We start from the raw sequence: 15770 nt of genomic DNA on the forward strand, positions 1-15770 counted from the left end.
AATTCGCTGATATGCATATCAGTTGTGAATTACTGATCAGCACTGTTTTCAATTAAGCAGTCATGTGAATCTGAATTTGGTTCGCATGGCACTTCTTTAGTACCAGTACCAGACTACATTACAACATTTCAGTCTTAATTTCCATCTGCAAAGTGGAAATAACACTAACATACTTTGCAGGGTTGCCCCAGAAGAAACCACAAATGGCATCCTAATAGCATAAGTTGTCATCCATAGAGGGCTGTTCAGACACGAATCCAAATTGACAACTACGGTAACCTGTGCTAAAGAACCTACAAATGGTCCCAAGTTACCAAGTAGTTCAAATATTTTGCAATGAAAGCTTTGAATTTGAAAAAAGAACATCAAAGCCAGGCGACCTAATCCTATATTCTTATGCACATACTGTACATGTTGTGCCAGCTGAGAGCAGGTTACAGTGTTAAGCTTCTTTTGTTACTGGTAGGGTCAGCAGAGCACCAGACACAGACATCAATGCAGTTGCAATACAAGTGGTGGGCAGTCCCTATTCCATGCCACTGCGCTATGCAAACAGCTTTTACTGACACTGAGGTGGAATCTACACACATATAAAAAATGCTGTGAAAATGCTTTTTTAAAAAACGCTTTTAAAAATATATTGAATTTGGCATAGCCCACTATCACCATCTAGTGTCACATTTGTATATTGCACTTTACAACACACTTAAAACATTTTGTTTGCAGCTGTGTAGCTGAGTCCTGGGGTAGAGGAATGGCAGCACTGTGGCTGGTATAATAAATTATAGCCTGAAGGTTTTCGGAATGGGCAACAGCACAACTTTTGCAGAGGAACAAACTTTTGATCTTTTACACTGAATATTCACTTCTGAAATGCCTCCATATTTTAATAATTCATATTTTCTTTTGCAGATACAAAAGAAGAAGAAAACCCATAAAGACCACAATAAAGAAAGCAATCAAGTCAAGAACATCACTCCATGGGCCACTACATAGTGATTCACCCCGATTGCAGTTATACACTCTGAATTTATAAATTAGGCTTTTAAATGTTTTATTTAAATTTTACAAACACTTATTTCCCTTGAAATCAGTATTCATAAAGCAATTTCAGAATTTTGTTCTGAAATATACACGTTGCATAACGAATTGCACACTTTTTAAAAAAGTGATTTCTTTAAGTCAGAATAGTTGCATTGGATTTGCCAAGTACCTAACAATGGAAGCAATCAATAGAGTGACAACCCTGCATTTTTATTCAAGTTGTACAGATTTTGAGTGCCACTCTTTTGGCAGAGAACACAATCTATAAATATTAGAATAAAATAAATAGATCTAATGCTTGTGATGCTTCAGTATTTGTACATAAATAAGAACAGCTACCATTTTAATGAGCTGATTTATAACCTTGCAATGTTACTAATTAGGCTTATTCACTCATTTAGCAGTTTTAACAAACATATACGGGGGAAGGGATCCCAGGAGCATAATTCGTGTTGAGGGCTAAGACAAATTGCACTTTAAAAACTGCCAAATTAAATGAATTCTTTTCTTTTGACAACTGTTTGAATAGCACTTTATATCATAAAATGCTGACGTTTTCTTAATACCATTCTTAATAGTTAATTAAAGATTCAAATTCTCAGAAATACAAAATGATTTGGTCTACTGAACCATTTCCCACTTTGACCACCAAAACAGTGTAGGGCAGAGAATAACATTAAAAACCTTACATACTTTATGTGTGATCATGTGAATGCCAACGCAAAGCATTATCTGATATCGCACATCAATCAAATCCCTAAATGTGGAAGCAATAGTAAGTCTGCTATGGCTTTGCAGTTATGACTATTACCAAACATTTGCTCAAGATAAGCCAGATGAACATGTATATACATTAAATATACATCTCAGGGTAGGCCAAAAGGTAGGAACCAGACAAATTATTAGTGAAGAATCACGAGGAATACCAAGGTGGATATGGAACCACTGCTAAACTGAATCTAGTCTGGCTCTGAAGCATGGGTACCAACTTAAATAAATATTTGGGGGCCAGGTAAGCCCCACCCTGCATAACTGATCACAAGAGGTGATGCATGCACACCATTTGAATGCCCATCAACTTGAGGGGGGGGCTTCAAATATTTTATGAGGGGGCAAAGGGACCTTGGTGTTTAGGAGCTGACTCCTATGCCCCGAAATGGGTTTAGAGAAGAGGGAAGTGGGTTGATGAATGAAGGTGAGATACCAAAAGTAGCATGGATGACAAATGCACAGAGGGGAGTCAGAGAAGATGATGTTGGAAAGGCAAAGTTGGGTACACTCATTTTATTTAACTGTGGCTACAGATGGGGTGTTTCCTAGCCATTCATATTCTGGCAATATGTCATGGTATGTGACGACGAGGACAGTTTATAAGTGGTAGTGATAGAACTGAGAGGAGGGAACTTTCAGAATCAGAAGAATTTCGTAGAACCCCAGATGCCCCTCTGCCCACAAGCCCCACCACGTTTTGAAGGAATGGGTTTCTGTGCAGTAAGTTTAAAACTGACTCAAACCCCCCCTTTTGTTCTTTCAAAAGAGAGCACTCTAAAATGCGTAAAACTTGAGCTGTTGAGCAAAAAGCATAACAAGGACACAGCTGCATAAACAAGCTCCCTCCTTTATCAGTCACGGCAAGGGATGACCCTGGTTCTCTAGGGGAACAGAGAAAACACGTCAGTACCTTATCTTATGTGCTGACCACAAAATACACAGACCAATGTCCTGGAAAAACGCCAGAAGCGTGTTCCCGGAGATGATGACCTCTTTCCTCCCAGATAAGAGTAGGAAGGAAGATCCTTTTATGGTCAGAAGTACAGGAAGGAAGATCCTTTTATGGTTGAGAATACCAGAGCAGGAACATATGTGATGTCAACCTACGTACATAGGCCAACATGGTTGGGTTCCTAGGGGAGGAGGGAGAGGGTGCCTGGAGGATATATATACTGCATGAAACTTCTCATTTCTTTGGACTTGCTGTGGACTTGATCACACAAGTGCCTTCTGCTATCCAGAGAGCAGAATAAACTCTTTATTTGAATCAACCTCGGTGTCATTTGACTTCCTTCCTCCTGCCCCAGAGCAACGCAGACCCAATCGGTGAACTCCAATAAGGCTACAGTTTTATAACATTTCCTTGCAAGACAGGGGGAAGAAAGCAAAGAACAGCCCCAATCCAGCTAAAGGTCAATAAAGCTATTAGAAAACTAAAAGGTTCTGCTTAAGCATAGAAGTGGTGAAACTTGCATTTAATGTATCCACAAGAGTAAATCCAAAAGTTAAAAATAATAAACAAACTCAACCACTATGACCCCTAAACCCCTGAAAGTGGGATGTTTCAAACCATCATCAAATTCACTTACCCCGACAATGTACGCCTTCATCATATCCATCAGGACAGTCATACACGCCATTGCAGAGTAGGGACAAGTGAATACATCTGTTGGTGCCAATACATTTAATATGATTCAGGGGACACTTGAATTCTGTTTCTTCAGGACCTAAAAAAAGAATAGATACAGACTAATTAATATGCATTCTGATTCTGTTCAAATAAATAAAGATTAGTAAAGCAAAGAAAGTACCCTACTGTCATGTATTTGCATAATATTTCCACTTTAATGCTAGCTGCAAGCTTTTCTATGCATTTGTCTACTATGCAGCTTTTCTGTGCATTACCAGCAGAATTATAGTCTCTTAATAAGGATTAACATAATTAAAAGAAAATCAACTGTTTAAAGAGGATTATTTTTTAAAAATGAAGACTATGCAATTTATCATTTTTATGGCAGGTTTACTTTTCTCTAAAGATTAGGGATGCTGAAAATTATATTTAGCAACGTTAAGGACAGTGTGCAGATTGTTTTCAAATATTATTCAGTTCTTATTTTTCAATATGATTACAACACAAGCCTGCTAGTCTGTTATATAGGAGACCTTGGGCAAGGACTTAACCATTTATAGCAGAGAAGGGTAAAACAACCTAAACAAAAATGCATTCATTATGACATATGGCAACATCAAGAACACCAAAATACTAATTATTACCGTGCCTTGGTAAATTATTGTTCTGTGCCCATTTGCTATGAATCAGATTATGTGCCTTAAATTAGTAATTGTGGGGCACAGCCCATTGGTGTGACCCATCACAGACCCTCCAAGTCCAGGGATGTCCCTGATTTAGAGAAGCTATCCCAGTTTCTGATTTGATCTTGGAATGTCACACTTTTCCTAAGGATGTCCCTATTTTCATTGGAGAAATGTTGGAGGGTATGGAGTTATCTGACCCCCAAGCTGTCTGAAGCCAATCCTGTATAGGGAAGGGCTTTTTTTAATGTTTAATGTTTTATGATGCTTAATGTTTTATATGTTGGAAGCTGCCCAGAGTGGCTGGTGCAACCCAGGAAGATATGTGGGGTATAAACAGTAAAATTATCATTATGGAATGGGATGTCCCTATTTTCATTGGAGAAATATTGGAGGGTATGCCATTGTATTTCTGGGTGGGTTGCACAACTGGGAGGTTTTTAAAATGCCCTCCTCCATTTCCAGGGGCTGTTTCACCAAGCCAACAGTGTAACAATACTGTTCTGTAGCCCCTTTAAAATTCAGGATCACTCTCTCCCTCTATGTCTTGCTTAAATTCTGTTTGAATATATACTGCCAGCATATGCCCATACAATATACACTTGTTAACTATTGATGTGATATTCTTGCATTTTCTGTTGTAGAGCAGGAAAGTAGAAGGGAGAAGTAGGGATGGTAAGGTAAAGTTAAGTCACAGATGGGTCTCAAAATACTAAGTTTATAGGTGGGCCTCACATCAACATGTTTGATAAGTGCTGCATTAAATGTTAAGTTTGTTTGAAGTCCCAGATTGAGGAAATCTAACAAGCAGCTTGAAAGCTCACTCTGGTCCCCATGGGCTTCCCATCTGGCCCCAACATAGCTCATAATCCACAATTGTGGTTCATGCAATATTTCTGATTTAAACAAAGGACTGTTTATCAGCAACTTCCAGAGGGTAGCTCTGTTAGTCTGTTGCATCAAAAATAAAGTGCATTGTGGCACCTTAAGACTAACAAATTTGCATGTACACAACTTCAAACACCAATGGTAGCAGCACACTGGAGCCAGAGTAAATGGTAATGTGTACACAGTTTTAGGGGGTTTCCCCTAGAAAGGGTAAATTTGGATTAAACAGAGGGAAATACAACCTGGCATTTTGATGCCAACGATGTCATTGTATGCATGAGGAGCACTGAACACACAAGAAAGACCCATCTTGAAGCACACTGAGCCAGCCAAAGATGGATAAAAGGAGGAAGAGTTTAGTTCTTTTTCACATTACACTGAAAATCAGAAAAGTTCTTTTATTCTATTGACAGAAAAATAATTTGCATCAGTCTTCCACAAGATTACCTTCCACTGTACTAAGTCAATTGGCTCTTATACTTCCTTCTGCTAAAATATACAGACTCTCCTATAAAGAGCACGAACATTCTGAAATCTTTAAAATATTATCTGACTTATCCCCCTGTGAAGGGGATCACACAACTACTTGCAAAAGCCTATTTGTCTGTGAACAGGGGATGGTTTGAAGTGAAGATGAATAGACTCCCAGAAATATATATTAATAATGAAACTACATTTCCAAGGGGAATTTTTTATTCTGTTTACAAAAACAAATAAGCAATAGATTAAGAGGGCTGATTAACATACAAATGTGATTATTCTGACATTGAGTGGTCTGGGTATATGTAGTTAATATTCTTTCTTGGCATATTGCTCTCTCAAGGCCAGGTAATATTGTAAAATAAAGTTATGCTAGGATTGAGTGAGAAAGCTTGTAAGCAAAGGGTTGGTTCATCCCTCCCTTCATTCAGGGTCACCTCATCCTAGGGGTTTTCAGTGCTCAGATGCTGGAAGAGGAATGCACTCAGTCAATCTTGATATTTTATTTCCTCAATATGGAAGATACTGGGAGAAAATATCCTGACCTAAGCAACTCTATGATGTGCTAAAGATGATCTTGTGGCCCGGATAAGAGCTTGTACTATGTTGCTATTCCTAGTTAACCTAGGCATCATACATTTAAGAAAATGAAGGTAGTTTGCCTGAGCTGGGCCCCTTATGTGTTTTGTAGGGTTTTGCAGAGTAGGTCAACACAGCTGCAAAAGTATAATTATAAAATTTCACTCTAAATTTAAAACGAGCTTTGCATGCCTTTAGGTTTGCCAATATGTGCAACCATGCAGCTATTCAGAGGTGCATGGGGCGGGGCCTTGGGTTAGGAGACTCATAGTGACTAGGCTGCCATAATGTGGGTGACACCAACAGGTAGAAGAGAACTGGAATTTAAGAGTTCATGCACAGTGACGGAAGATTTGTGGCACCCAAGAGCTGCATCCCTGTTCATGACAGCTTGGTAATGCATAAAGTCATCAGAATTCCATGGGACTTAGTTCTCAGAAAACATGTATAGCAGTGATGGCCAAACTCAGCCCACCAGCTGTTTTTAGACTACAGTTCCCATCATCCATGACCACTGGTCCTGTTAGCTAGGGATGATGGGAGTTGTAGTCCAAAAACAGCTGGAAGGCCAAGTTTGGCCATCACTGATGTATAGGATCAGACTACATGTGAAAGGCAGATGTGTGAAAGGCCCCAACTAAGCTCAGATAATTGCATCCTTTGTGTGTGTGTGTGTGTGTGTGTGTGTGTGTGTGAGAGAGAGAGAGAGAGAGAGAGAGAGAGAGGAATGACTTTAGCATTCAATAAAGGGGACGGGCAAACAAGAGCACCCCTGACTGTAGGCTGCAAAGAAAGATGAAAGCTGCCTTTGCTACCTCAACATTCTGCCCAAGGTTCAGCAGGAACTCATCTTAAGGCACAGAGAAGTCAGGGCAGTAGAGAAAGGTTTGGCACTCCCCACCCTCAGGGCACTTCTCCTCAATGTGAAGCATTCCCCCACCCCTAGGGAATGGAATGGGACTACACACTCTCAGCAAGAATTACTGTGGAAAGAGCATTTACTGAGCTTTTACCTTTCTTACTGGGTTTTGCAAATGTCTCACCTAGGCTCTGGAAGGCTCTGGAAGTGGTAGCTTGGAGAGACCTGCAAGATCTTGCACTGGCTACTAAAGGCAAGACTGCTCATGTGAGGGTGGTTTCAGGGGCTCGTTCTGATTATAGTGGTACCTCAGGTTAAGTACTTAATTTGTTCCAGAGGTCCGTACTTAACCTGAAACTGTTCTTAACCTGAAGCACCACTTTAGCTAATGGGGCCTCCCGCTGCTGCCGCGCCGCTGGAGCCCGATTTCTGTTCTCATCCTGTAGCAAAGTTCTTAACCTGAAGCACTATTTCTGGGTTAGCCAAGTCTGTAACCTGAAGCATATGTAACCTGAAGTGTATGTAACCTGAGGTACCACTGTATAAGCAATTTCGGTTTTACATGCTATCCCCTGGAATGTAACCCCCATGCAAGATGTGATCCTAGTAGTATTACAAAAAAAGGTCAGTACAACAATGGAGTCAAAGTTTTAAAGCAATCAGAAAAAAATGTCACTCTACTTTAACATTTTCAATGTTGTTTTTGTCCCTACATATCTCTGTTCTTCCTCAATAAAACCACATCCTTCTGCTACTGGAACAGTCACATTACAATGAGAAGACGGAAATTATGTTCTCTCTCGAAATGATCTCATATATGACCATACAACATAATTCAATAATACATAATGCATTTGAGGACACTATGTATCAGGGAAAGACAGTTTGATATAAATCGTCTCAGATTTTAAATTGGTTTTTTAAAATAAAGAAATACAGATGAATCATTCTTTCGAGGGCTCACATTCTTTGCTGTTCTATAATTATCCCCTCTCCCTGTGGAAGTGCATATAAAAGTAGTTCTTAATGCAAGTTTTTGCCTGTCTGTGTTTGTACATATGCATACAGAAAGTAACCACTATCATTTGGAAGTTTGGAGTGTCATGAGACAAAGATTCTTGAGAGCAGAAGAAGTAAGGCAAGGCCTACATGGCTTACACAGTCATTCAAGCCTAAGCCTGTTAACTGTTAACAGCAAACTGCTAAGACACTGTGACTCGTGACCCATCTTGAGTGATGACTCATTCTCCCTATAAAAGCAGCCAGCCTCTCTGTGGGCCTCAGTGTCTGTCTGTCTAGCTCAGTGTGTGTGTTTGTGTTGTTCCAGACAGAGTGGCTCCAGGACTCCAGTTAATCAGCAACTAAGACTGTGCCTCTGTGAAGAGACAGATATATGCTCTGAGCACTCTGTGTATGCTCTTTAACTATGCTGTTTCTGAACAACTTAATTTTCTCTAGTAAAAGTTTTATTCTGTTTATGAAGAAGACTCTGTGATTAATTTATCGCTGCGTGACATGGAGCAGGTGGTCATTCTTCAAATGATCATCCCATAATTAAGTGAAAGAGTGTTTGAGTTGGGTCCTGGATTTTGGGTTGCTTCCTGGATTTTATCTGAAAAATCAATCAAGTCAAGTCAGTCTACACATGTATAATTTGGTAATGTGAGGGATGGGGGGAGGTGTGTCAGGTGAACTGGGAGGCACTGTGTCTTGTCACTCCTACCGTGCTCAAGGGGGCCAATTGGATAAAGGATTGTCTTGTCCAGCCCTGAGACAGAGAGGAAAAAGAGAGGGAATGCTCTACTAATGTTACCTACAGCTTTCTGTAAAGAAAGCAATTTAAAATCCTTATTTCATCAATATCACAATTCTAAATTTATTTATCCATGTGTGCTTAGCTTAATATTGTGAGGTACTGACTTGTCTAAGAACTTTAAAATCATAGGGAACATGGATCTCCAATGTACACACACCCAACATGAGCATACCACACTGTCCCTATATCTTCTAATGTTTTCTTTTTAAAATCAATTTGCAAATAATTACTCTGAGCACAAAATGAATCAGTTGCCTTTCCTACCCTCAGCCGTGCATTAAGAGTGGTCAGAGGGTGGCAGGGTGACCGTGTAGTGACCTCAGAGATGGGAGTCCTGGGTGAGAGAGGAGCTCTCCTTCCACTGACCTTGGATCTTTGTAGTTCCCCAAAAGGCCAGCCAGGACCTCACCTATCACAAGTCTTCAGATGCTTGTCATAATATCCTTGGTACTGGCAATCAAAACAAAGGTTTCTCTGCAGTGGTTTTCATAAAGCAAGCACCTATGGACTCTCTCTGCAGTATTATCTGATGAAGTTGATTAATGACTGTAATTAAGATATTTAAGCTAGAAAGAGAAATCCATACAACTACCATTAGAACTATGTTTTATAAGCATAGGCTGAAATGGTAATGCTGTACTCCTGAAGAATACAGTATTTGGGCAATTGAATTTAAACCCATAAACAGGCAGTGGAAGGGGAATTCAAAGGGGTGCAAGCCTAATTATCATGCACTATACACAGCAAATTAAAGGAATGAAGCTGAAGTCTTGGACACACTCCCCAGCCATGCCCAATTGCCCTTAGTCTGAAAAGGGCTGCCTTACTCACCCACAGGGCTCTGTGTGAACTATGACAGCCCCTTTCAGACTAGTATCAATCATACATCCTCCTGCACATTCCCATTTGACCATTCATGCATTCAAACTGAATGTCTGGAGACAGCTTTGTTGAGGCTTAAAACTGAGTAAACATGGAAATCTTAACTGTTTGCACAATGTAGAAATTTTGGGAGGAAGAAAGCAAAAAGACAGTAAACATTCAAGTATGGGGGGGGCATAAGCAAGTTGATAGCAAGTGATAACAAATATATCAGCATTCTCTTTCTAGAATCATAGAACTGTAGAGTTGAAAGGGACCCTGAGGATCATCTAGCCAATGCAGCAATCTCAACTACATAATGCATACAGAATCATGGTGTCTAAGTCTAAACAGATTGAAAGTCCCATTCATATGCAATCCCTTTTGCATAGTTCTATGCTATGTGCTGCTGTTTGCAACGATATTATCATTTAACTGAGTTTGGGAGCATCTCAGTATGATGTATACTTTGTTTAGTCCCTTTAAATAAAACAAGCATATCTGTATTGTATTTGCATTGCAGCTGACTGAAGGATCCTAGCAGCGCAACGACAATGAGCATCGGTCTCAACAAACAACAACAAAAGAGAGAGCACTATGAAAAACAATAGATGACAGCAAGTATTACCTGCAAAGCTGCAAATATAAAAGTTACAGAAGTAGACCTCAGCTTCATTAAATCATTTTAGCTTTGTTCAAGTCATTGGAGCACCTCCAGTTTACAGCACCCCAGGACGAGCTCAAAGTAAATTGGTCTCTTTGTAACAAAACAATGAAACAACTGTATACATATACTCTCAGAAAGAAGAAACTGTTTTGGCTTTTAGTTTTGTTTTGGTACATTTCACTCCAAGTGAAAGCTTCCAGTTTCCATCAACAGGATGCCATTCATTCTGGCTTATGCTTAAAGTGTTGCAGTACAATTAAGCTGTTCCAGACTTCCACATAAATGACCCATTCAAATTAACTTGAGAAGGGTGGTTGTATTGGTATCAGAGACTTAATGGCTTGAAAACGGTAAATGTGCATCTAGGCCTGATTATTGTACAGTAGTGACACAATAAGATCTAAATGAATGGACTGTGTCCTCCTACTGTGCCTAAAGCTTATTTGTGCAACTTAATGATCAAGCCCAACCACATTCAGTTTCAGAGTGAATAACACAGACTTATTGGAGATATTAATGCACCCATAGTTGCTGATTGGTTCTCTCATGCGACGGTTTTCTTCCAGTCATTGTCTAATGAAAGTGAGAAAGGTGAAACCAATCTTTTGCATACTTACTTGGAATCAGCTCACTGATTTCAACAAGACTTACTCCCTAGTAAGTGTGTATAGGATCAGTGCTTCAGGGGCTTGAAAATAAATAACCCAGCTGAAATTTCTAAGATGCGAGAAGAGCTTTTAATGCAGGCTGCTGTAGGCAATCTCCAACAAGCACCAACATTCTTCAATTTGGTTATGTCTCTTTTCTCTTAGCCCTGCTTTCTGCATGTAATTTTCCAAACCATCATTTCCACTTCCCTCTCACCTGATATTAGTGAGAAAATAACAGACATTTGTTCAACTTGTTTTCAGCCTCACTTTGCATTACTTCCATTTTAAAAAAAAAAAGAAATTCTTTCTCCCATTGTGAATAACATTTTCTCTTGTAATGGATCCTTGGTGAAGTTGGAATTGCTTGAATGATTTGCTCTAACTGCTGTAACTACATTGATAGGTTTTAACTTTGTGGAAAATTTTGGTCCCATGGGGTTTTCCTCCTTTTTAAAGCTATGGAGCTGATAGCTTTTTATTACTGGGGAACATAAAGAAAGGCAAATGGAAATAACACATGAATGATTAGGCAGTGCAAGTGTCCCCCCACAGCATGTTGCAGTTAAATGTCCCAAACCAATGAGAAGCATGAAAAATATATATGAAGGCATATACTAATAGCAATTTCAAAACTCTGTCAGTCCTTATGTAGTCAAAATGTTACCATCTACAACTGAAAGAAAGGTATCGGCAGGCTTAGGAGGACCTTAAGGCTTGTATAAGTATAAATTATCTTGTGGGGGAGAACTCTGGGGAACCCCATTCTCCCTCCCCAAGCCCAGAGTCTGTTCACTGGAGAGAATAATGCAGACAATCTTTTTAGCAGGGAGGGATGAAAAACCAGGGAGAGGAAAATGGAATGGGCTATTGACACTGAGAGGACATTGAACAGAAAGACCCCACACTGCAACAATTGTACATTGTTGTCTTAAGTTAAAAGTATTATTTTCTGTAACACACACACACACACCAGCTTAGAACTAGAGCTGTGATCAGGCTGACTTGACGTTGGGGCCAACAGATTGTGATATGCAGGTTTTGAGAGCAGTCTTCATTAGATGCAGTGAAGTGCCAAAGTGATGAGATTTATAGGGATTATCTGGCAAAACCATGGGTACAAAACCATAGCAGTAGTTCAAAAAGAAGGAATGCATGTTTCTTTAAGATGCAATTGGAACAAGGATAGCTAGAAACCACCCTCTTGAGAAATTTCACTAGTCTTAACTTTGCTTGAAATTCACATTTTTCTCAAACCAAACATTTCCATTTCTCCCTTGAAATTTTGCTTTAAGGTCAATATGAACGCCAATTCTAGGTCCAGTATTGGATTTACACCAATTATTTGCATTACAAATATTAGGAAGTGGCATAAAGCAACCATTACAGTCATGGGTAACTATGCTCCTTAAGCAGTTTTTAAATGGTCCACTTCTTTGAAATCATTTCCTTGCTCCGCCCCCCTCAATTTGCTGGATAACTGTGTTAAAAGTTTATTTCCCCCCCCCTTACCTATGAATGCCTTCCTAAACCTTTAAAATGTGTTCCACTCTGAATCTGCCCTAAAAAGAATGCCTATAGTTCAGAAATCGCATTATTGCACATGCACATTGCAGTGGATGATGCTAGCTAATAAGTAACATTGAGCAGTAACATCATTAGGGGAAAAAACAGTTTGGCATTTGGAAAGGAGCAATTAAGAAATCGCAAGAGGATGCAGATTGCCTTATTGACTAAATTTGGTTTTTGAATTCTTAATGCCTCCTGTACATTATTTTAGGAATCTTACTTGCAAAATTAGAGTGTGCCTCTAATCTTTAGTTGAAAAAATATCTTCAGAATTATAGTTAATTAAGTCAAGCTAGCCTGCACATTTTTCTTAAGGAAAAAGAGAAACCAGAAACATAAACTGAAACCTACAGTTCACACACACGAAGACTGAGAAGCCCCTACCAATTGCACAAGAAAGAATTCTTCAGAGCACATTGTCCAACCATTTCAAGAACAAAATTGTGAACCTCTGCAACTGAATTGAAAATCAAAGAAAATGTGGCAAAGACTTCTTTAGTTTGCAGAATGCTTAAATAGCTGCTGGTATTCTTTATATTCTAAGAGACTGACATAAAAGCTTTGTTAATGGATTTTTCTGGTGATTTAATACAACACACTAAAAGCAGTGTTTAATGCCTGTTGTAGTAAGAAATGAATGTTGTCTCATGTAAATTGTCATTCATTAGTTATAAGGAACCTATTAGTAATTTTAAAGGGTGTTTTTTTTTCTCTTAAACTTAATTAGCATCACACATTTTGAGGCTTCCTTGTGTCAATTGTTGTAATGATTTGGTGTCTGTGCATGCTAAAGAATGGGCTGATAATAAGTGCCTCAGCTTGAGAGAAATGATAGTAAGGTGAACAAAAGGGTGTTAATTACCCATACAATTAAAATGTCCAATACCAGCAATATTGTAACACTTCCCCACTTATGGTTCGGATATTTATGTACCCAACTTGAATAAATGTCAGCAGAAAAACGTAGATGTTGATCTTTGCAGAAATGTAGTGAGTATAGGTAACAGAAGTACAAGGTTTATGATGACAGCAAAATAGTAGGCACGTAATTTGAAGATCCTATACAATAACCATCTGCTATTCTTTTTATTCTTTCTGATTTAAAAGGAAACGAGCAAATGGCAAAAATATTTTGTAAATGCACAGTGTTCCCTGAATTTCACAGGACCATACAACATTTCCCTCAACTATTGGGCCAGGGTGGTATATCGGTTAGAGTGTCAGACTAGGACCTGAGATACCAGGGTACAAATCTCCACTTGGCCATCAAGATTATCATGGGGGGGGGGGAGGTGTTCTAAAGCCAGTTGCTACCTCTCAGCCTAAACAACACCACAGAGTTGTTGAGAAAGGGGCGAACCATGCATGGCACCCTGAGCTGCTTGGAGGGAAAAAAGTGGGATATAATTGTAAATAATATATATATCATATTAAAATATGCATAATTAAATTAAATATTTACTAGAATTAAAGTTGGAGGGTTTGTTTGTTTGTTTGTTTGTTTGTTTGTTTTAAAAAAGAAATGTGAAGCAACAACACACAAACAAAAAACACCCTACCAGAATGTCCAGCTCATTTAATACAAGTTTGAGAAAAGTATGTTTTCATAATTATTAATTCTTTTGGTATTTCCTATACAATGTTCTCATCTTATAGTTGAGGAATTCAAGAGTTGGATACAGGATCTCCCCTCTCTGGAGGTAGCAGCCCTAAGGAGAGTTATGTCCAATAAGCTCCCATCAGCAGAAAAAGGAGAAGTCTCCCCCCCCCCCAAAAAAAAATAAAACCCTCCTCCCTTGTAGCCCCCAGTGCTTTGCTGTTCTAGAGCGTCTTCCAACTTTCTGAAATAGTGGGAAGATGGAAGCAGGAGGAGAGGACAACTGACAAATATTGTCTCTTCCCCTGTTCCACCACGGGGATTTTTCCACTAAAAGATTAAAAAGCCTTCTGTTCTCAGGAGGCAAAATCTGGATCCAAGCCATAGTATTTTCTACTCTTAGCAATTATGAAAATGGGAAAATATTATGGAGGGCTGACTCTCAGTAGTCGGGGGTTGGAGGCATGTGGAAAAGATAAAGGTTTGGGGCAAGAACTGTCTTTTAGTTGTACACCTGTTGGCTATAACCCACCTTCTTAGTTTAAAATGTTGTTTTTCCTGGGTGATGTTCACCGCTATATTAATGTGTAATTTAGGTACTTACATGAGAATTTGTCATTATAACATTCATACTTTTTAAAACAAAATATGTTATTTACAGAGCCAACGTGGTCCTTTTAAATTATGGATCACTTTTAAAATAGAGGGGATGAGGGAACCAAAGTATTGTATTATTTAATCTGTGTTGTCACTAATTTTCAAGCTTTTTTACTTTTAATGCAGCAGTGTAATGTATACTTTTAAGAAAATAATTGCCTGTTTTTCAGTGTATTTCATTCACTTTTGTCCTCTAGAAGAACACATAAATGTAAATGAAATCTCACTGAAACAGAATGTGTAAATCACTTCTTCATACGATGTACTGCACAGAAATAATATAAAACCATTTTACCTGTGAGAATTCACAGTTGAACATTATAGCAGTTATAAAGTGCCTTTTTACGATGTAAAAGCAAAAACTGCATCTAGAAGAAAAACTTTACAAATCACAGACATTGTGACTTCTTTTTGGCTTTAACATGCTGAATAGTGCGCAGGGGGAGGAGAAGGGAGATCGTTCGGTTGCTGATGGAATGATCAGAGGGCCTTGATTTCTTTCCTATGTTTCTATGAGGAGTTGCATGTGCAATGAGAATATGAACACCACTCACAAACACTTATCCATTGTGATTGACAGATATTTTTATAGTGTTCGGATTGACTGTCAGTAGGGTACTTTTATACGATGGCATCTAACAACATCATTGCCACTCATGCAATGGAACTTCCCTTCCCTCTCTTTCCCCCATGAAATTTACTCCAGAGAGTTGAGGGGAACATCCAGAGTAGATATGAGGTGAAGTGGAGAGGGGCAGGGAAGGAAGGAGAAGTTATGTTGCACAGGCAGAAGACTTCTGCTCAGGCAGTGATTTCCTTGACTTCAACCCTCCGTTTACTTCTTTTGTATTGGTATGCTGTTCACAATTTTATAAGCCGTTGGGTCAAATAACATTATATAAATGAACCATAACATAACTATGTTACAAAAGTTACATCAACAGGATTAACTGTACCAAGGGCCTCCAATTCCATTCAGAAACTAAATGACTAAAAGATATATCCGGGTTCCAAGCAGACCA

At 38.9% G+C, this 15770-nt stretch overlaps 1 protein-coding gene across 3 annotated transcripts in view; it reads right to left on the reverse strand.

The window, feature by feature from the left end:
* The window catches only part of LRP1B (LDL receptor related protein 1B), a 782700-nt gene that overhangs the window by 427297 nt on the left and 339633 nt on the right, over positions 1-15770 (reverse strand). For all 3 annotated transcript variants that reach the window (XM_079992449.1, XM_079992450.1, XM_079992448.1), the window contains one exon: positions 3405-3542. In XM_079992449.1, coding sequence (XP_079848575.1) covers positions 3405-3542 — 138 coding nt within the window. The remainder of the gene's footprint in view (positions 1-3404; positions 3543-15770) is intronic.

This window comes from Podarcis cretensis (assembly GCF_951804945.1).
Source record: "Podarcis cretensis genome assembly, chromosome: 1".
Lineage (NCBI taxonomy): Eukaryota > Metazoa > Chordata > Lepidosauria > Squamata > Lacertidae > Podarcis > Podarcis cretensis.